Source organism: Bos javanicus, chromosome 24 (assembly GCF_032452875.1).
Source record: "Bos javanicus breed banteng chromosome 24, ARS-OSU_banteng_1.0, whole genome shotgun sequence".
Taxonomy (NCBI): Eukaryota; Metazoa; Chordata; class Mammalia; order Artiodactyla; family Bovidae; genus Bos; species Bos javanicus.
This window is the reverse complement of record NC_083891.1, coordinates 7,287,762-7,310,280: the sequence shown is the minus strand read 5'-3', so window position 1 is coordinate 7,310,280 and position 22,519 is coordinate 7,287,762. Positions and strand designations below refer to the sequence as shown.

General features: G+C 38.9%; 1 protein-coding gene across 3 annotated transcripts in view; it reads right to left on the bottom strand.

Annotated features, from left to right (window-relative positions):
* Positions 1-22,519, bottom strand: part of RTTN (rotatin) — a 121,473-nt gene that overhangs the window by 50,052 nt on the left and 48,902 nt on the right. For all 3 annotated transcript variants that reach the window (XR_009733208.1, XM_061399551.1, XM_061399552.1), the window contains exons 25-30: positions 21,725-21,964; positions 19,335-19,479; positions 12,529-12,683; positions 10,948-11,167; positions 1,927-2,055; positions 1,350-1,460 (exon numbers count right to left, since the gene is read on the bottom strand). Coding sequence is in view for 2 of the 3 variants with exons in the window: in XM_061399551.1 (XP_061255535.1) it covers positions 1,350-1,460; positions 1,927-2,055; positions 10,948-11,167; positions 12,529-12,683; positions 19,335-19,479; positions 21,725-21,964 (1,000 nt within the window). In the remaining variant the exon portion in view is untranslated. The remainder of the gene's footprint in view (positions 1-1,349; positions 1,461-1,926; positions 2,056-10,947; positions 11,168-12,528; positions 12,684-19,334; positions 19,480-21,724; positions 21,965-22,519) is intronic.

Here is a 22,519-nt window from a genome sequence, read left to right as displayed (position 1 = left end):
GAACCTCCAAATTCTGATTACAAAATAGAGCTTCCCTGTGATAACCACAAGGTAACAAAAAGTAATGCAGTCATAACATGGTGAAGCCACAAGTCCAAGTTCAAAGTGGCTAAAGAATGTACCTCTAGATGCTAACATTACATATTTTTAATATATATGGGCTTCCCTGATGGCTGAGATGGTAAAGAATCTCCCTGCAATGTGGGAGACCTGGGTTTGATCCCTGGGTTGGAAAGATCCCCTGGAAGAGGGCATGGCAATCCACTCTAGTATTCTTGTCTGGAGAATCCGCATGGACAGAGGAGCCAGCGCACTACATACAGTCCATGGGGTCACAAACAGTTGGGCACGACTGGGCAACTAAGCACAGGACATTATCAATATATACTCAAAAATTTGCTAAGAGGGTAGATCTTACGGTAAGTGTTCTAATCACAAAAACAAACAGTAAAGGAGACAAAATGAAACTTTTGGAGGTGAAGGACTGGTTTATGGCATTGATTCTGGATAGGTATATTTCACAGGCGTGTATTTATCTCTAAATTCATGAAATTGCACACATTAATTATGTACAGAATTTTGCATGGCAACCATACCTCAATAAAGTGGTTTAAAAAACTAAGATCAGTAGACAAATGGCAAAACAGGAAAACTCATTAATATAAAACACTGCAGTGTAGTGTTATAATTCTATTAAATGATACTCAAATGTCACTTGGCCACTATTCCTCTAAACTGTTCAAAAATGGCTGGACTTCTCCAATAATTTTTTCACTGTTCTTTATAAATCTGATTGATAGATTTTATAATACTTGCTCTATTTTTAATCTGCACTCTGAATTTGGCTGAATATGGGGGTGCCATGAACTGAATTATGTACCCCCAAATTTTGTATGGGGAAGCCCTAACACCCAGTGTATCTGAGGATAGAGCTTTTCAGGGGATGATTAAGGTTAAATGAGGCCATGAGGATCGGGTCCTAATCTGACAGTACTGGTGGCCTTATAAGAAGAGGAAGAGAGAAAAAGTGCTATGGGCATGAAGTGAAAAGGGAGCCACGTGAAAGCCAGAAAGAGCCCTTGCCAGACCTGACCACATGGGTGGACAACCTCATCTCCAACTTCCCGCCTCCAGACGTGTGAGAAAATAAGTATCTTTGTTCAAGCTAACCAGTCTATGGTGTTTTATTATGCAGCCCAACCTGCTTGAGATAGGGGGTAAATACAGCTTAAGGTTTAGTCACTAAAATAATCTCATTTTGGAAAATATGAACATGTATATACATGTGTGTTTTGCTTTATCTGTTCTCTAATCCACACATAATAGACTCGATTCTCCTTCACACTGACCTCTGGGTCTCGGTCAACCCACAACGGAATCAGCCAAGCCAATCCCTGCTGAGTGGGAGCATGGTCTTCACTCTGACTCCCCAAAGGCAAGAACCAAAGTGACATCCACTTCTAGAATGGAAAAAGGGAACAGAAACACACTAGGTAAGTTTCTAAGGAAAAAAACAGAATTTAAAATATCTGAATTTTAAAAAGCAAAACAAAGTAAAAATCTTATACGTAAGACTTGGCTTTAATTCATTATTTAGCCAACATACGACAAACAAAAATCTCAGCTCCTCCTTAAGAAGTTACACATGTCCCTTTTCTCTTCAGAACTGCTATTTTCCACGTAATTTAGACAAAAATGCAGTTCTCCAGTGCATGCAGATTTCAAGCAAAATAAAAAAGTAAAATTCAGATTTGTATAATATACAGCTTCTAAGAAACTGCTCATTTAAAAATCATTTTTGTCTCCTAAAAAGGAGACATCAAAAGACATTTTTCTCGAGTAATCAGACAGGCCTGAAACCCATCAAGCACAGCACACTCCTTTCCTGGCAACCGTGGGAAGACAGGCGGCTGAGAGTGCGCTCACCGAGCTCTGGGCCTGGGCCATCATCTCATGCGACAAGTGGAGCAGGCAGAGAACGGTGCTCTTTGTGACACCTTTTCCCATGAAGGACATCGCATTTCCTCCTCGCTCCACGTAGAAGGATGTGATGACCTGAAAAGCAAATGCACACAATTCAGGGGCAGCTTTACTCTTAGAGGCTAAATATAGGCTAAATATATACCTTTCTGCTGACTCATCTGAGATGAACCCTAACCACGTAAAGTATTCATATATTATCATATTCTCAGTTTATATATTTAAAAATGGTTCAGAAGGTAAAATTTCGTTACAGGTATTGCATCACAAGTAAACATTCTTCATATAAAGCTTTTTTCCTTCAGAATTTGTACAAAGCACGTGTAGTATACTCTTAGGAGATTCTGTGATTTAAACTATGCTCATAACATATTTCAAGTATTATAATATCCTTTTGAAGTAAGGGTCCAGTTTATAAATACCTTGTTGAAAAGTATACTTAAGACATTTGCTAGCTATACTCTTACTAACTCTTACTAACCACCAGAGTTAGGCTAGGTTTCTAGAATTATGGTTCAAATGTAAACAGTTTCTCCATTGATAAGCCATCTTAGATTTCTATTCCATATCTAAATATGTATTAATTATTTAAATCATTGGCTGTCAGCTTTTTATCTCCCACATATCCAAGAGATTTAACACATTCCCATCAATAACAACAGAAGAAATGTTTCTTATTTGAAGATATCTGCCCTTTTCTGGGCAAAGGTCCGTATAGTCAAAGCTGTGGTTTTTCTAATAATTATGTACTAATGTGAGAATTAGATCATAAAGAAGATTGAGTGCCGAAGAACTGATGCTTTTGAACTATGGTGTTGGAGAAGACTCTTGAGAGTCCCTTGGATTGCAAGATCACCCCAGTCAAGCCTAAAGGAAATCAATCCTGAATAGTCATTGGAAGGACTGATATTGAAGCTCCAACACGTTAGACACCTGAGTCGAAGAGCTGACTCATTGGAAAAGATCCTGATGCTGGGAGAGACTGAAGCAAAAGGAGAAGGGGACGACAGAGGATGAGATTGTTGGATGGCATCACCAACTCAATGGACATGAATCTGAACAAACTCCAGGAGATAGTGGAAGACAGAGGAGCCTGGCGGGCTGCAGTCCATGGAGTCACAAAAAGTTGAACATGACTTAATGACTGAACAACAACAAACCTTTGTCTGAGAAGCTGAACCAGAATGAACACAGGGAGTTAGGAGACAGCCGTTTGAGGAAAAAGTCCTTCCATCAGATTTAGAAAATCCTTTAAAATATGTTATAGACTCTTCTGAAACATGTCTGTGTAAATCCTATAATGTCCCCCACATAGGGGTTCAATAAGTATTTGCTGACACTGAATAACAATCCTCACAGCTTTCAATTCAAGCAAAAAACAATAACAAAAAAAAAATTCAAAGTGACAGAAGATCACAATTCACAAAATTTTAATTTAAAAAAGAATGCTAGAATGAAAAAATTTCACAATTCATATGGAAACACAAGAGACCCCCAATAGCCAAAGCAGTCTTGAGAAAGAATGAATCTGGAGGAATCAACCCTCCTGACTTCAGATTATATTACAAAGCTACAGTCATCAAGACTACAGTACTGGCACAAAACAGAAATATAAACCAATGGAACAAGAGAGAAAGCCCAGAGATAAACCCATGCACCTATGGTACCTTATTTTTAACAAAGGAGGCAAGAATATACAATGGGGCAAAGACATCCTGTTCAATAAATGGTGCTGGGAAAACTGGACAGCCACATGTAAAAGAATGAAATTAGAACACTTCCTAACACCATACACAAAGATAAACTCAAACTGGATTAAAGACCAAAACCTAAGACCAGAAACTATAAAACTCTTAGAGAAAAACATGGGCAGAACACTCGATGACATAAATCAAAGCAAGATCCTCTATGACTCACCTCCTAGAGTAATGGAAATTAAAACAAAAGTAAACAAGTGGGACCTGATTAAACTTAAAAGCTTTTGCACAGCAAAGGAAACTATAAGCAAGGTGAAAAGACAACCCCCAGAATGGGAGAAAATAATAGCAAATGAAACAACTGGAGAAAGGATCAATTTCCAAAATACACAAGCAGCTCATACAACTCAATACCAGAAAAACAAACACCACAATCAAAAAGTGAGAAAAAGACCTAAACAGACGTTTCTCCATAGAAGACATACAGATGGCTAACAAACACATGAAAAGATGCTCAACATCACTCACTATTAAAGAAATACAAGTCAAAACTACAATGAGATAACACATCACTCCAGTCAGAATGGCCATCATCAAAAAGTCTGCAAACAATAAATGCTGGAGAGGGAGTGGAGAAAAGGGAACACTTGCACTATTGGTGGGAATGTAAACTGATACAGCCACTATGGAAGGAAGTATGGAGATGCCTTAAAAAACTAGGAATAAAATCACCATATGACCAAGCAAGCCTACTCCTAGGAAGATACCCTGAGGACACCAAAATTGAAAAAGACACATGTATCCCATTTCATTGCAGCACTATTTACAATAGCTAGAACATGGAAGCAACCTAGATGTCCATCAACAGAGGAATGGATTGAAGTTGTGGTACATATACACAATGGAATATTATTCAGCTATAAAAAATTAATGCATTTGAGTCAGTTCTAATGAGGGGCATGAACCCAGAGTCTATTATACTTAGTGGAGTAAGTCAGAAAGAGAAAGATAAGTATTGTATTCTATACACGGAATCTAGGAAAATTATACTGAAGAATTTATTTATACGGCAGCAATGGAGAAACGAACAGAGACAGACTTATGTACATGGGGAGAGAAGAGGAGAGGGTGAGATGTATGGAAAGAGTAACGTGGAAACTCACATTACCGTACACACACACAAAAAAAGAATGCTAACTATTTTTAGGTGCCAATATATTACAAAGGAAACACTTGTAAGTCAAAGCAGTCAAAACCAATTGTTATCAAATACAACAGAAAGATTTTCAATTCATCCACCCAAGAACTCAATGCTTTCTACTTTTTAGTTTGGATTTTTTTTAGCTCATGCAACAAAGATTAGTTTAAAAAAAAAAAAAGAGTATAAATATAAATCATGTTAGGTACAGCTTATTTAACAAAAGCAATTTATTTGTAAGATAACTTGGGGATTCTGACTTAAATTAGAATTTCCATAAACCAAATAATTATATAGTGTGTCTGAAAATGACATAGGTCTGGCCAGGGGATAAGCAGTTCAGTTCAGTTCAGTCTCTCAGTCATTTCCTACTCTTTGCAACCCTATGAACTGCAGCATGCCAGGCCTCCCTGTCCATCACCAACTCCTGGAGTTCACTCAAACTCACATCCATCAAGTCAATGATACCATCCAGCGATCTCATCCTCTGTCGGCCCCTTCTCCTCCCTCCCAGCATCAGGGTCTTTTCCAGTAAGTCAACTCTTCGCATGAGGTAGCCAAAGTATTGGAGTTTCAGCTTTAGCATCAGTCCTTCCAATGAACACCCAGGACTGATCTCCTTTAGGATGGACTGGTTGGACCTCCTTGCAGTCCAAGGGACTCTCAAGAGTCTTCTCCAACTCCACAGTTCAAAAGCGTCAATTCTGCACTCAGCTTTCTTCACAGTCCAACTCTTACATCCATACATGACCACTGGAAAAACCATAGCCTTGACTAGACGGACTTTTATTGGCAAAGTAATATCTCTGTTTTTTAATATGCTATCTAGGTTGGTCATAACTTTCCTTCCCAGGAGTAAGCGTCTTTTAATTTCAGTTTTCATTCCAATCCCAAAGAAAGGCAATCACCATCTGCAGTGATTTTGGAGCCCCAAAAAATAAAGTCTGACACTGTTTTCTCTGTTTCCCCATCTATTTCCCATGAAGTGATGGGACCAGATGTCATGATCTTAGTTTTCTGAATGTTGAGCTTTAAGCCAACTTTTTCACTCTCCATTTTCACTTTCATCAAGAGGCTTTTTAGTTCCTCCTCACTTTCTGCCATAAGGGTGGTGTCATCTGCATATCTGAGGTTATTGATATTTCTCCCAGCAATCTTGATTCCAGCTTGCGCTTCTTCCAGCCCAGCGTTTCTCATGATGTACTCTGCATATAAGGTAAATAAGCAGGGTGACAATATACAGCCTTGACATACTCCTTTTCCTATTTGGAACCAGTCTGTTGTTCCATGTCCAGTTCTAACTGTTGCTTCCTGACCTGCCTATAGGTTTCTCAAGAGGTAGGTCAGGTGCTCTGGTATTCCCATCTCTTTCAGAATTCTCCACAGTTTATTGTGATCCACACAGTCAAAGCCTTTGATAGTCAATAAAGCAGAAACAGATGTTTTTCTGGAACTCTCTTGCTTTTTTTAAGATCCAGCAGATGTTGACAATTTGATCTCTGGTCCCTCTGCCTTTTCCAAAACCAGCTTCAACATCTGGAAGTTCACGGTTCACATATTGCTGAAGCCTGGCTTGGAGAATTTTGAGCATTACTTTACTAGCGTGTGAGATGAGTGCAATTGTGCAATAGTTTGAGCATTCTTTGGCATTGCCTTTCTTTGGGATTGGAATGAAAACGGACCTTTTCCAGTTCTGTGGCCACTGCTGAGTTTTCCAAATTTGCTGGCATATTGACTGCAGCACTTTCACAGCATCATCTTTCAGGATTTGAAATAGCTCAACTGGAATTCCATCACCTCCACTAATTTTGTTCATAGTGATGCTTTCTAAGGCCCACTTGACTTCACATGCCAGGATGTCTGGCTCTAGGGGAGTGATCACACCATCATGATTATCTGGGTTGTGAAGCTCTTTTGTGTACAGTTCTTCTGTGTATTCTTGCCACCTCTTCTTAATATCTTCTGCTTCTGTTAGGTCCATACCATTCTTGTCCTTTATCAAGCCCATCTTGGCATGAAATGTTCCTTTGGTATCTCTGATTTTCTTGAAGAGATCTCTAGTCTTTCCCATCCTGTCGTTTTCCTCTATTTCTTTGCATTGATCACTGAGGAAGGCTTTCTTATCTCCCCTTGCTATTCTTTGGAAATCTGCATTCAAATGGGAATATCTTTCCTTTTCACTTCTCTTCTTTTCACAGCTATTTGTAAGGCCTCCTCAGACAGCCATTTTGCTGCTTTGCATTTCTTTTTCTTGGGGATGGTCTTGATCCCCGTCTCCTGTACAATGTCACGAACCTCCTCTGTCCATAGTTCATCAGGCACTCTGTCTATCAGATCTAGGCCCTTAAATCTATTTCTCACTTTCACTGTATAATCATAAGGAATTTGATTTAGGTCATACCTGAATGGTCTAGTGGTTTTCCCTCCTTTTTTCAATTTAAGTCAGAATTTGGCAGTAAGGAGTTCATGATCTGAGCCACAGTCAGCTCCTGGTCTTTTTTTTGTTGACTGTATAGAGCTTCTCCATCTTTGGCTGCAAAGAATATAATAAATCTGATTTCGGTGTTGACATCTGGTGATGTCCATGTGTAGAGTCTTCTCTTGTGTTGTTGGAAGAGGGTGTTTGCTATGACCAGGGCATTCTCTTGGCAAAACTCTATCAGCCTTTGCCCTGCTTCATTCCGTATTTCAAGGCCAAATTTGCCTGTTATTGCAGGTGTTTCTTGACTTCCTACTTCTGCATTCCAGTCCCCTATAATGAAAAGGACATCTTTTTGGGTGTTAGTTCTAAAAGGTCTTGTAGGTCTTCACAGAACCATTCAACTTCAGCTTCTTCAGCGTTACTGGTTGGGGCATAGACTTGGATTACTGTGATATTGAATGGTTTGCCTTGGAAACGAACAGAGATCATTCCGTCGTTTTTGAGGTTGCATCCAAGTACTGCATTTCGGACTCTTTTGTTGACCATGATGGCTACTCCATTTCTTCTGAGGGATTCCTGCCTGTAGTAGTAGATATAATGGTCATCTGAGTTAAATTCACCCATTCCAGTCCATTTCAGTTCGCTGATTCCTAGAATGTCGACATTCACTCTTGCCATCTCTTGTTTGAGCACTTCCAACTTGCCTTGATTCATGGACCTGACATTCCAGGTTCCTATGCAATATTGCTCTTTACAGCATTGGACCTTGCTTCTATCACCAGTCACATCCACAACTGGTTATTATTTTTGCTCTGGCTCCATCTCGTCATTCTTTCTGGAGTTATTTTTCCACTGATCTCCAGTAGCATATTGGGCACCTACTGACCTGGGGAGTTCATCTTTCAGTGTCCTATTGTTTTGCCTTTTCATACGGTTCATGGGGTTCTCATGGCAAGAATAATGAAGTGGTTTGCGATTCCCTTGTCCAGCGGACTACATTCTGTCAGACCTTTCCACCATGACCCATCTGTCTTGGGTGGCCCCACATGGCAAGGCTTCGTTTCATTGAGTTAGACAAGGCTGTGGTCCGTGTGATCAGATTGGCTAGTTTTCTGTGATTATGGTTTCAGTGTGTCTGCCATCTGATGCCCTCTCGCAACACCTACCATCTTACAGGGGATAATAAGCTATAGGTAACTGCTACATGACTATTCTTTCTGCATATGTGTATGTTTAAGATTTTCCATAATTAAAAGCTTAATATTTTAAGGGGCTATTTTTAGAAGTAAGAAATCTGAAATCATTTCTTACTTCACTGGAGACAGCTATATTATCGTGGTTTTAGTTTTGGCTTATGATGGACAAGTTAAGAACTTTGATGGTTATCTCCTTTCAACTTGACTTATTGTCAGATACCCAGAATTGCATTTCATATATAATTTTTAAGGATTTAATTATCATATTTATTCACATATCATAATGAATCATGCTTAGTCTAAAAGCCTCATTTCCCAACCACAAGAGGCAAATACTCGCGTTCAAATTTCACTATGCAGAAACAAAATATCTAATAATGAATTGTATTTCCCATCTGAAAAGGAATCAGCTTTAATTAAGCAAATCATTTGGATCAACAATGACTTTGTTTCAATGTCCATTCACATAAGCATTATTTTAGTTTCTAAAATATCAATTTCAGTTCAGTTCAGTCACTCAGTCGTGTCCAACTCTTTGTGACCCCATGAATTGCAGCACGCCAGGCCTCCCTGTCCATCACCAACTCCCGGAGTTCACCCAGACTCACGTCCATCGAGTCAGTGATGCCATCCAGCCATCTCATCCTCTGTCATCCCCTTCTCCTCCTCCTGCCCCCAATCAATTTAGTCAGTAGTAAAATAAAGAGACCTGTTTAGCTAGTTAAGCAAGCAGAAGAACCCAAATAAGATTAAATATGTATTATTGTCCTGTCATTTAAGGCAAAGGTATTCTTCCCAAGATGCTATATTGACATGAAGATAAAACACATTCCTCTGTTTATTCCAAAGCTTTGTTATTAAGGTTTTCAAAAAACAAGGATCATACTTTTAATCTATTCCTTAGCTGTGCTGATTTTCACTACCGCAAATACAACTGAGCTTAGAATGATATTATTTTCTTTTTGCCTTGACTTCTTACCTAGAACTAAACCTTTTTGTTCTTCAATAACATAGAAAGCTCATTTTAATTTCAGGTGTTTGAAACACAGGCGTCATCTGAAGTCTCTCCTCTTACACAGCTTTTACAAACAAAAAGCACTTCTGATGGTTTCTAAATATAAACAGCAAAATATTTCTTCAGTTACTGCTATAGCAGGTCCTCACCTATCCCTGATTTGAAACTGACAGAATCACCTCATAGAGGCGATGTGTTCCAAAAGGTTGATAAATGGAGTATTTATACATTGCATTATAAATAAAGCTATAAATTAGATACTTGTAAGTCAGTTCAGTTCAGTCACTCAGTCGTGTCTGACTCCTTTCAACCTCATGGAATGCAGCATGCCAGGCCTCCCTGTCCATCGCCACCTCCCAGAGTTTACTCAAACTCATGTCCATCGAGTCGGTGATGCCATCCAACCATCTCAACCTCTGTCATCCCCTTCTCCTCCTGCCTTCAACCCTTCCCAGCATCAGGGTCTTTTCAAAAGAGTCAGTTCTTCGCATCAGGTGGCCAAAGGATTGGAGTTTCAGCTTCAGCATCAGTCCTTCCAATGAATACTTGTAGACTGAATTATATTAAAAGCATTGGAGGAGTTGACTTTTTAAAAAACATTACGGTAAGTATTTACTTAAGATATCTGTTCTAAACTTTCATATATTTCTGACCACAGACACCTTTAAATATGGGTGTGTGTGTGTGTGTGTATGCTTAGTCATGTCCAACTCTCTGTGACTCCATGACTGTAGCCCACCAGGCTCCTCTGACCATGGAATTTTTCAGGCTAGAATACTGGAATGGGTTGCTGTTTCCCACTCCATGAATATGAAATAACTACTTAATACACTGACACTTTGCTCCCTTTCAATATGTATAATTACTCAAAAAATATTTTGTTAAAGTGACTGTAACAAATTTTACATTATAGTCACATTAAATTTTATAGGACAGCTGGGAGTATTTAAAATTTTGAACTTTTTTTAAAAAGTAAGATGTACTTTTGGAAACAAATCCTAGATAATATCACCTGAAGTATGACTTACAAAAGTATTAATAAACACAAATAAACAAGTTACCCAAATAAAGGGGCTTAACTAAGTGTAAGCCTTACTTTTCTTAAAAATGAGTTTATTCATAAAAGTAACCTTACTTACACATTTGCTAATAAAAATCATTAAAACATTTAATCATGATGAGCCATAAATAATACTCGAGGAGATAGTGAAGGTCAGGGAAGCTTGGCAAGCTGCAATTCATGGGGTCGCAGAGAGTCAGACAGAACTGAGCGACTGACCAACAACAACATAAACAGTAATAATCTACATTAAATACAGTAGCACCCACAGTGCACTTCATACTGTGCCTGGCACACACTGAGTGATCAATAAACCGTGAATAGCCATGATCTAGGGTTGTACTATTGCTATTTACAGTCAGTGGCTATTTTTACTTACTTCGAGGAGACCTGACAAGTATTTCCCACAAATGTCGAGTGGCTTTGTCAGAGGAGAGTGTGCGCTCCACCCCGGACACGCCGTGAGGTGGGCCATCCCCCGCAAGGTCCTCTCAAGGGACGGTAGGCCATAGAAGTGAGGAGCATCCGTGACTCTCAGACACTGGAGTAGTTTCAGGGCCAGCTGTGTTTGGAAAACGTAAAAAAGCTCCAAGCATTTCCTGTGTATGTGAAGAAGGGAAAAAATTCAACCACAGAACAAATGTAATGGGTTTAATGGGCTTTCTTACTGGTGGTAGAGGGTTACTAACAATTCACTGTATCAGAAAAGTAGGAACTAGTCGAAACGGCATAAAATACTCCCTCTTAAAACAAGTCTTTCCAAGGAAAACATAGTGAATATACCATCCAGAATATATAATGTAAAATACAGGTAACAATTACACTGAAAAATGCATAAGTGGGTATCAGTATTGACAACTGATAATGCAACTGAAAGTTAACACAGAATTACCACATGAACCCACAATTCTACTCCTAGATATACACTCAAGAACTGAAAACATATATTCACATGGAAATTTGCAGATGAATGTTCCTAACACCACAATTCACCACAGTGAAAGGAGGACTCAGTGTCTACCAGCAGGTGAACAGATAAGCAGAACATGGCATATCCGTCCATGGACTATCATTTAGTCACTGTCATCTGCTACAACGTGCACAGACCTTGGAAACATGATGCTAAATGAAAAGGTCACGTATTGTCTGACTCCAGTTATATGAAATGTCCAGAATACACAAATTCATAGAGAAAGAAGATTAATTAATGGCTACCAGGGGTCTGGGTAAGGGTGAATGGGGACAGACTGCTCTGGAGGTAATGAAAATGTTCTGGAATTAACCAGTGATAGTTGCACACTGGATATATATCAAAACCCACTTAATTGTATACTTTAAAATTAAAATTATGAATTTAAAATTATGGTTAAAATTATGAATGTAAAATTTTTAAGTCAGAGCTATGGACATACATTTGAAAATCATCAGTGCAAAAAGTTGTAAAGTCATAGAAATGGGTATGACTGTTCAGTCAGATGTGTAGAAAAGTAAGAGAGAACTAAGACCTAAGTAAAAGTCAAAGTGTTAATCCCTTAATCGTGTCCAACTCTTTTGTGTGTGTGTGTGTCCAACTCTTTGCAACCCCGTGGACTATAGCCCGCCAGGCTCCTCTGTCCATGGAATTCTCCAGACAAGAAGACTAGAGTGGGTTGCCATTCTCTTCTCCAGATCTTCCTGGATCTCCAAGAATCAAACCCGGGTCTCCTGCATTGCAGACGGCTTCTTTACCATCTCAGCCACCAGGAAAGCCCCAAGAACTAAGCCAAGAGACAACAAAATAGTGCGCGTGTGTGTGTGTGAAATTACAATCAGGACTGATATAAAAACAGACCACAACAACTGATTTTTACTGAAATCTTTCCTCCTCTTAATTTGAAACAAGTGAAAAGACTCTTTGGAAATCAAAAGAAAACTAGGTTCTACATAAATGTCCCCAAACCTCCAACGATCCCAATGGTACCTGTCAGTAACAGCCTCAAAACTGAGCAGCAAGGTACTAAAGAGAGCAATCAGCTCTTTCTGGAGCTGCTGCCTGACCGCAGTGCGGACATCATCTGTTTCCTCTCGTGTCTGGGACTCCGTCAGAACCAGCAGGTCCAACAGTGGATTTGGACTCTAAAAAATGAAGTTTGTAAAACATGTATTTACTCTCTAAAGCTATATGTTGTTCCCCTAAAATGTTGGGGTTTTTTTGTTGTTAATCATGTTCTGGAGAAACTAAGACTTAATAATTTAACATAACACTTAATAATTTAACTCTTGTAGCATGATATTAGAGAGTAAATTCTCCTTAAGTTACTTTGCTCATGTTTAAAAGTATTATTATTATTTATAACACCAGGGATGATAATATATAAGACAAGATAAAAAGCTTTCTAAAGCAGCTTTAATACCATACAAAGTCAAACAAATACCAAAAATCCTTTTCTAAAACTGCATTAACATTACAGTACCATCATTTACAACTCTGAAGAAATTCCATTTTAAAAACTATGAATAAATTATGGAATATATATCAGTACTAATGACATACTATAAAATTCATAATGATTGAAATATAAAGTTTTAATTGACTATACTTGCACAATTTAGGTAAATATATTTTAATTTTTCTACTGTTATATACTATTTACAGCCTTATTTACAAACATTCAACTATTGTACAGCTTTTCAAGAAAAGATTCTAAAACTAAAGCCCAGTATATATCTGCTATTTTCACAAACCAAAGCCACCACAACTCCCAGTGTACAAGAACTCTAACAAAAGAAGGAGATTGTTTTAAAGGTTATTCTTTTCTTAAAATGAGCAAAAATATTATGAAGTTATAAAAAAGTATATAGATCAAAAATCAAGTTATGAAAAAACTCAGAGGAAAAGCTTTATAGAAATTATTTTAATAATATCTGATCTCTAAACTTATATGCAGAGTACATCATGAGAAACCCTGGACTGTAAGAAACACAAACTGGAATCAAGATTGCCGGGAGAAATATCAATAACCTCAGATATGCAGATGACACCACCCTTATGGCAGAAAGTGAAGAGGAACTCAAAAGCCTCTTGATGAAAGTGAAAGTGGAGAGTGAAAAAGTTGGCTTAAAGCTCAGCATTCAGAAAATGAAGATCATGGCATCCGGTCCCACCACTTCATGGGAAATAGATGGGGAAACAGTGGAAACGGTGTCAGACTTTATTTTTCTGGGCTCCAAAATCACTGCAGATGGTGACTGCAGCCATGAAATTAAAAGACGCTTACTCCTTGGAAGAAAAGTTATGACCAACCTAGATAGCATGTTCAAAAGCAGAGACATTACTTTGCCAACAAAGGTTCGTCTAGTCAAGGCTATGGTTTTTCCTGTGGTCATGTATGGATGTGAGAGTTGGACTGTGAAGAAGGCTGAGTGCCAAAGAATTGATGCTTTTGAACTGTGGTGTTGGAGAAGATTCTTGAGAGTCCCTTGGACTGCAAGGAGATCCAACCAGTTCATTCTGAAGGAGATCAGCCCTGGGATTTCTTTGGAAGGAATGATGCTAAAGCTGAAACTCCAGTACTTTGGCCACCTCATGCGAAGAGTTGACTCATTGGAAAAGACTCTGATGCTGGGAGGGATTGGGGACAAGAGAAGGGGACGACAGAGGATGAGATGGCTGGATGGCATCACTGACTCGATGGACGTGAGTCTCAGTGAACTCCGGGAGTTGGTGATGGACAGGGAGGCCTGGCGTGCTGCGATTCATGGGGTCGCAAAGAGTCGGACACGACTGAGCAACTGATCTGATCTGATCTGAATCTCTAAAATATTAAAGTAGGCTTAAAAGTCTTATGGACTCTGTGGGAGAGGGAGAGGGTGGGAAGATTTGGGAGAATGGCAATGAAACATGTAAAATATCATGTAGGAAACGAGTTGCCAGTCCAGGTTCGATGCACGATGCTGGATGCTTGGGGCTGGTGCACTGGGACGGCCCAGAGGGATGGTATGGGGAGGGAGGAGGGAGGAGGGTTCGGGATGGGGAACACATGTATACCTGTGGCGGATTCATTTTGATATTTGGCAAAACTAATACAATTATGTAAAGTTTAAAAATAAAATAAAATTAGAAAAAAAAAAGTTAAAAGAACTATGACATTAGGTTTTCCTGTTTGCTTTATTAAAAATATTCAGGAAAAAATCGCCTCTAAATGCTTCCTTAATTTTTTAGCAAGTAAAGGTTAAGAGAAAATAAAAGCAAATTCAGTAGTTCAAAATCATCCTTGAGAAAATAATAGAAGAGTAAACTTTGAACAATAAGTCTATGTACTCTGGAAGGACAATTATCTTATTAAGAACTCAAAAATTATAATTCAGGGAAATTAGCATGCTGTCTCTCATTCAGTTCAGTTCAGTCGCTCAGTCATGTCTGACTCTGTGACCCCATGGACTGCAGCATGACAGGCCTCCCTGTTCATTGCCAACTCCCAGAGTTTACTCAAATTTGTATCCATTCAGTCAGTGATGCCATCCAGCCATCTCATCCTCTGTTGTCCCCTTCTCCTCCTGCCTTCAACTGTTCCCAGCATCTGGGTCTTTTCCAATGAGTCAACCCTTCATATCAGGTGGCCAAAATATTGGAGTTGCAGCTTCAACATCAGTGCTTCCAATGAACACTCAGGACTGATCTCCTTTAGGATGGACTGGTTGGATCTCCTTGCAGTCCAAGGGACACTCAAGAGTCTTCTCCAACACCACAGTTCAAAAGCATCAACTCTGGCACTCAGCTTTCTTTAGAGTCCAATTCTCACATCCATACATGACCACAGGAAAAACCATAGCCTTGACTAGATGGACCTTTGTTGGCAAAGTAATGTCTCTGCTTTTGAATATGCTATCTAGGTTGGTCACAACTTTTCTTCCAAGGAGCAAGCATCTTTTAATTTCATGGCTGCAGTCACCATTGGCAGTGATTTTGGAGCCCAAAAAAATAGTCTGCCACTGTTTCCACTATTTCCATATCTATTTGCCATGAAGGGATGGGACCAGATGTCATGATCTTAGTTTTCTGAATGTTGAGCTTTAAGCCAACTTTTTCACTCTCCTCTTTCACTTTCATCAAGAGGCTTTTTAGTTCCTCTTCACTTTCTGCCATAAGGGTGGTGTCATCTGCATATCTGAGGTTATTGATATTTCTCCCAGAAATCTTGATTCCAGCTTGTGCTTCATCCAGCCCAGCATTTCTCATAATGTACTCTGCATAGAAGTTAAATAAGCAGGGTGACAATATACAGTCTTGACGTACTCTTTTCCCAATTTGGAACCAGTCTGTTGTTCCATGTCTAGTTCTAACTGTTGCTTCCTGACCTGCATATAGGTTTCTCAGGAGGCAGGTCAGGGGGTCTTGTATGCCCATCTCTTTCAGAATTTTTCAGAGTTTGTTGTGGTCCACAAAGTCAAAGGCTTTGGTATACTCAACAAAGCAGAAGGAGGTATTTTTCTGGAACTCTCTTGCTTTTTCAATGATCCAATGGATGTTGGCAATTTGATCTCTGGTTCCTCTGCCTTTTCTAAATCCAGCTTGAACATCTGGAATTTCACAGTTCACGTACTGTGTCTCTCATTTATATTGTAAGTATTTTTCTCAGTTTACCATATCTTTATACTAGATGGCTCAGCCTGGGGTAGTAATGGTCAAGGGGTGAGAGGTCAGATTTTTCTCTCTCACTCTCTCACATACATATATATACATACCACACACACGCCTGTAGACTACGCCTAAAAGTAGAAATTATGATCATGGAGCACAGTTTAAGTATAATAAAAGATGAAAAGTAGAAACAACTAACAAAAGCTAGGAGATAAAAGGTGTGGCTAAAATAGGAAAATAACTCCAAAATACAGTAAGGTCAGAAGACTAATGGAAAAAAAAAAATTTGTAACCCATATCACAGATAAAGGGCTAATCTAATTTATAAAGGGCTCTTCTGTTACCAAAAATGAAAGAGAAAGGGGGAGAGTGTGTGTGTGTGAGCACACATATGCTAGAAGAGACCAAAAACCCAATTGTGGGGCAAAACTTAACAAGGGCATCAAGGGACAATTCATAGAAAAGGAAACAAAAGAGCTCCAATCATGTAAATATCTTTGTATCATTCAAAATAAGGGTTATCTATTTAAAACAAACTCAACAGAAACACATATACACGTGTCTCTGCAATTTGTAATTGTCTCCAGATATTATAGTTCTAGGAGTCGTTATTCTGTGAATATACTTAAATTCGTAATACAGCCCACAGTTTCCATTTATGTTATATTGTAACATCTTTTGAAATGAGGGTAATGTGTGTTTCTTATAATTAACTACACAGCTTCCTTAATATTAATATCACATGTTTACTAGTGAGTTAATAAGTGTTTACTGAAAGCTCACTGTGCATTCCAGAATGTCTGGCTCTAGGTGAGTGATCACATCATTGTGATTATCTGGGTCATGAAGGTCTTCTTTGTATAGTTCTTCTGTGTATTCTTGCCACCTCTTCTTATCTCTCATCTTCTTCTTCTCATCTTCTGCTTCCGTTAGGTTCGACCATTTCTGTCCTTTATTGTGCCCATCTTTGCATGAAATGTTCCATTGGTATCTCTAATTTTCTTGAGATCTCTAGTCTTTCCCATTCTATTGTTTTCCTCTATTTCTTTGCATTGATAGCTGAGGAAAGCTTTCTTATCTCTACTTGCTATTCTTTGGAAATCTGCACTCAAAATAAGTATATCTTTCCTTTTCTCCTTTGCCTTTCACTTCTCTTCTTTTCACAGCTATTTGTAAGGCCTCTTCAGACAACCATTCTGAATATTAAAAAGCAGAGACATTACTTTGCCAACAAAGATCCATCTAGTCAAAGCTATGGTTTTTCCAGTGGTCATGTATGGATGTGAGAGTTGGACCATAAAGAAAACTGAGTGCCAAAGAATTGATGCTTTTGAACTGTGGTGTTGGAGAAGACTCTTGAGAGTCCCTTGGACTGCAAGGAGAACAAACCAGTTCATTCTAAAAGAAATCAGTCCTGAATATTCATTGGAAGGACTGATGCTGAAGCTGAAACTCCAATACTTTGGCCACCTGATGCAAAGATCTGAAAAGACCCTGATGCTGGAAAAGACTGAAGGCAGGAGAAGGGGATGACAGAGGATGAGATGGCTGGATGGCATCACTGACTCAATGACATGAGTTTGAATAAGCTCCAGGAGTTGATGATAGACAGGCAGGCCTGGCATGCTGCAGTCCATGGGGTCGCAAAGAGTTGGACACGACTGAGCGACTGAACTGAACTGAACTGAGAGCTCACTATGTGCAAGGCACTATGGCAAATGTGGGATGCAGCTGTGAACAAACGGTCCTCCTTTATACCAAGCACAGTAAGCAGAAAACAATACACATCTAAACAAGGTTTACATGCATAAACATTCATATACATATCTTTTAAATTTATAACTACTTTTAAAAGCATTCTCACATATACACAATGGAGTATTACTCAGCCATTAAAAAGAATTCATTTGAATCAGTTCTACCGAGGTGGATGAAACTGGAGCCTATTATTCAGAGTGAAGTAAGCCAGAAAGAAAAACACCAATACAGTACACTAACGCATATATATGGAATTTAGAAAGATGTTAATGATAACCCTGTATGCGAGATAGCAAAAGAGACACAGATGTATAGAACAGTCTTTTGGACTCTGTGGGAGGCGGGGAGATGATCTGGGAGAATGGCATTGAAACATGTATAATATCATATAAGACATGAATTGCCAGTCCAGGTTTGATGCAGGATACAGGATGCTTGGGGCTGGTGCACTGGGATGACCCAGAGGAATGGCATGGGGAGGGAGGTGGGAGGGGGATTCAGGATTGGGAACACGTGGACACCTGTGGCAGATTCATGTGGATGTATGGCAAAACCAATACAATATTGTAAAGTAATTAGCCTCTAATTAAAATAAATAAATTAAAAAAAAATAATAAAAGCATTCTCAATTAGAATTTCTAACTTACATTATATGAGCACCTTGCATTTTTACAGAGAATCAAGTCTTTAAATGAGCTTTGCAATGCATTAACATATAATGAAACATTTTTGTTTTATAAGGTCTACTATCTTCTGTTTCAGTTTAGGCCCTTTTTCCTAATTTTACTGTGTTTTTTTCATGATTGTGCAAAGGTTTGTCTTTAGTAGGTTAAGTAAATCCCTACAGTATCTGTAAAGATAAAACACGTAGACCAGCTATAAAAAGCAAGCTAGCTTCCTGGATTCTTGGCAGGTTTCTTAAAACACATTCATCTACAAAAAGTAGAGAGCAGTGGGGGCTGGAAGGGTAAATACTACACTAAACTTACATTAAAGCCTGAACAGCGTGACTCATTCTTTCCAACCTCACCAGCATTGTCCCTCTGCCTCCAGGCTTGGCTCCCTGCCTCTTCACAGGCCTATCTGAACTTCCCCGCTCTAAGAACCTCACTGAAAAATATGGTTGCAAGCTGAAAGTTCACAAAGAGATCAGGTTTTGTTAAACACCAAGACTGAAGGCCCCATTTAGTCCATAGACTTCTAACTTAAACTCAGTCATGTTAGGAAGGCATATTGCTAAAAGCTATCGATTACAGCAGCAGGACTACTTTGCTAAACACGAGCTGTGTAAAATTATACTTGTCCGTATTTCCATACACAGTGTTAATAATCTTTATAAAATACATCATCTGTCAAACCTAAAACTCAAATTCCTTAACAGCACTTACTTGTCTAAGAAGTACTTCTAGAAGCCAGTTTAGAAGTTCTACGGGTACATTTTTCCTTTGTTCCTTCAATAACTTACTGAGAAAATGTATGATATCTATTAACAGCTTCTCATCTTCAGTGCAAGCAGGAAGAACTTGTAAAAACCTACGATAAAAGAAAACCATAACCATGGTTTCTAGTTCTTCAAAATAAGTGGCAGTTAAGTATTTAACAAGTGGCTAAGCAGTGAGGCGGAGGCTGACTTGCTGTGCTTGCCGATTTCTACAGTGTAAATACCCTGCCGTGTCTGCCTGCCGTCCACCACGGGACCATCCAGCTGTCGGGGGAGGCCTGCAGCTCACCTTTACACAGCGTTCCCATCACACAGGCAGATCCATATAAACAGCTTCGAGAACACAGATAACATTGAAATGTTGTAAAATAATTAGGAAGTGATAACTTTGCATAATTGTTACCTTTATCTTTCATATAATTTGACTATAAGTTTACAAAATATAATTTTTAAGAGTGGTTGTGTTTAACAACTAACTTGCAGAAATTCAGATAATTTAACCAACAGCTCCCTAACAAGGTGGTCCTAGCTGGCTCCAGCACACCACTGGAAAAGGCGAATTAGATATCCAAATTGTGAGAGCTACACTAAACGAGCACCCACGTTTTAGAAATGCATATAAACCTTGCATTTTGAAAACTGCACACTTTCTGTTTAACAGAAAGTTATACATTTTATACTAAAGTCATATGAAGACTGAAATGTAAAATTGCTGGCGACAGCTGTTTATCAGTCTTGTTTCAAATGCAGCCATCTGCTACCAGTTAAACATGTTAAATTTACAGGCCAGGGTTTTCCAATAACTATCAAAGGACCTCCACATGGTTATCAACTTCATGAAATTCAGAGTAAAAATATCAATGAGATAATTAAGAACAAAACAAAGGCAAAAGCAAATAAAACAGCCAGGGTTACTAAGGCTTTAATCAATTCCCTGATATCTCAGCTCATTTATAATATGGACAGGATAAGCATTCAGTTTGTTTACCCCATATTATCCTAATCACTTACTTTTGTAAGATAAACTAAGATTTCCTATGATAGGACCTAAAAATAGAATAACTTTAATATCTATAAAAAATTATAACAATTTATTTGTAACTCCAAACTGCAGTAATTATGTTCAAATTTTCTCTTTTGCTGTTCTAAGATATGCATTCAGTCAGTTCAGTTCAGTTCAGTCGCTCAGTCGTGTCCGACCCTCTGCGACCCCATGAATTGCAGCACGCCAGGCCTCTCTGTCCATCACCAACTCCTGGAGTTCACCCAGACTCACGTCCATCGAGTCAGTGACGCCATCCAGCCATCTCATCCTGTCGTCCCCTTCTCCTCCTGCCCCCAATCCCTCCCAGCATCAGAGTCTTGATCTGCCTCTTGAGAAATGTGTATGCAGGTCAGGAAGCAACAGTTAGAACTGGACATGGAACAATAGACTGGTTCCAAATAGGAAAAGGAGTACGTCAAGGCTGTATATTGTCACCCTGCTTATTTAACTTATATGCAGAGTACATCATGAGAAACGCTGGACTGGAAGAAGCACAAGCTGGAATCAAGATTGCCGGGAGAAATATCAATAACCTCAGATATGCAGATAACACCACCCTTATGGCAGAAAGTGAAGAGGAACTCAAAAGCCTCTTGATGAAAGTGAAAGTGGAGAGTGAAAAAGTTGGCTTAAAGCTCAACATTCAGAAAACGAAGATCATGGCATCTGGTCCCATCACTTCATGGGAAATAGATGGGGAAACAGTGGAAACAGTGGCAGACTTTATTTTTTTGGGCTCCAAAATCACTGCAGATGGTGACTGCAACCATGAAATTAAAAGACGCTTACTCCTTGGAAGGAAGGTTATGACCAACCTAGATAGCATGTTCAAAAGCAGAGACATTACTTTGCCAACAAAGGTCCATCTAGTCAAGGCTATGGTTTTTCCTGTGGTCATGTATGGATGTGAGAGTTGGACTGTGAAGAAGGCTGAGCACCGAAGAACTGATGCTTTTGAACTGTGGTGTTGGAGAAGACTCTTGAGAGTCCCTTGGACTGCAAGGAGATCCAACCAGTTCATTCTGAAGGAGATCAGCCCTGGGATTTCTTTGGAAGGAATGATGCTAAAGCTGAAACTCCAGTACTTCAGCCAATTCATGTGAAGAGCTGACTCATTGGAAAGGATATGCATTACAGATAATTAAAAATCCTTAAGTTTTTCTTTCTAAAATCACATTTCTCTCTCACGATACCGACAATAAGAACACATGCTCTTATCTTAAATGTATGGAAAGGAACCCAAATACAATCCAGCCCAGGTCTCTGGCCCGGCACCTGGAGCTGACACTGACCTGTTTAGTGTGGTGTGCCAAGACAAGGACTTCAGGGTAACCCCACAGGGGCCAGTGCCGCCCTTGAAAGACAGTCTGTCATTTAGGAGATAAAAACTCATCCTTGTGAGGGCAGCCCTCACTTCCCTGTGGCCTGCGGCCTGAACGATGGAGCAGAGACAGTCCTTGAGTCCACTAGGTGTGTGGGTCATCTTCAGAGTAAGGGTGTCCTCGGTGGATAACTTCAGTGTATCTAAAAATCTAAACAAAGAGCAATAGAAGCTATTTAAATAAAAGCTAACAATTATTTTTAAACTAGCTCCCCCAAATTCTATTTTATCTTTGTTTCCTTTTAATTAAAGGGTGACTCATGGCCAAAAGAAAATCTGGTGTGTATCTGTCAATATTAGGGTTTTACAGTAGCTTGAGGACATTTATATTGACATTTTCCTGCTTGGAGAAATATAAAATAATTTTCATGCAAAAGAAAACACTAATTTTCAATATATTTAGAAGTCATCACCATCACAGTAATGATGACAAATGCACACAGACTTATTAAGCTTTTACACTAACCCAGAGCACTTTTCCTAGTGAATTAATCTACTAACTAACCCAACTTTATACAATCTCTAAAACAGTAGAGAACAATGTGTTGAAATTCCTTTGTGTGATAGTTTTTTAAAAGTAATAAATATATACAACCTATAAAACAAAGTAAAAATTATTATCTTCAGTGAAAAAGCAGATGACCATAAGCAAAAAAGCTACTTGATCTAAAGGAAAAATAAGGCCTAATTAAATTAATTAAATGTG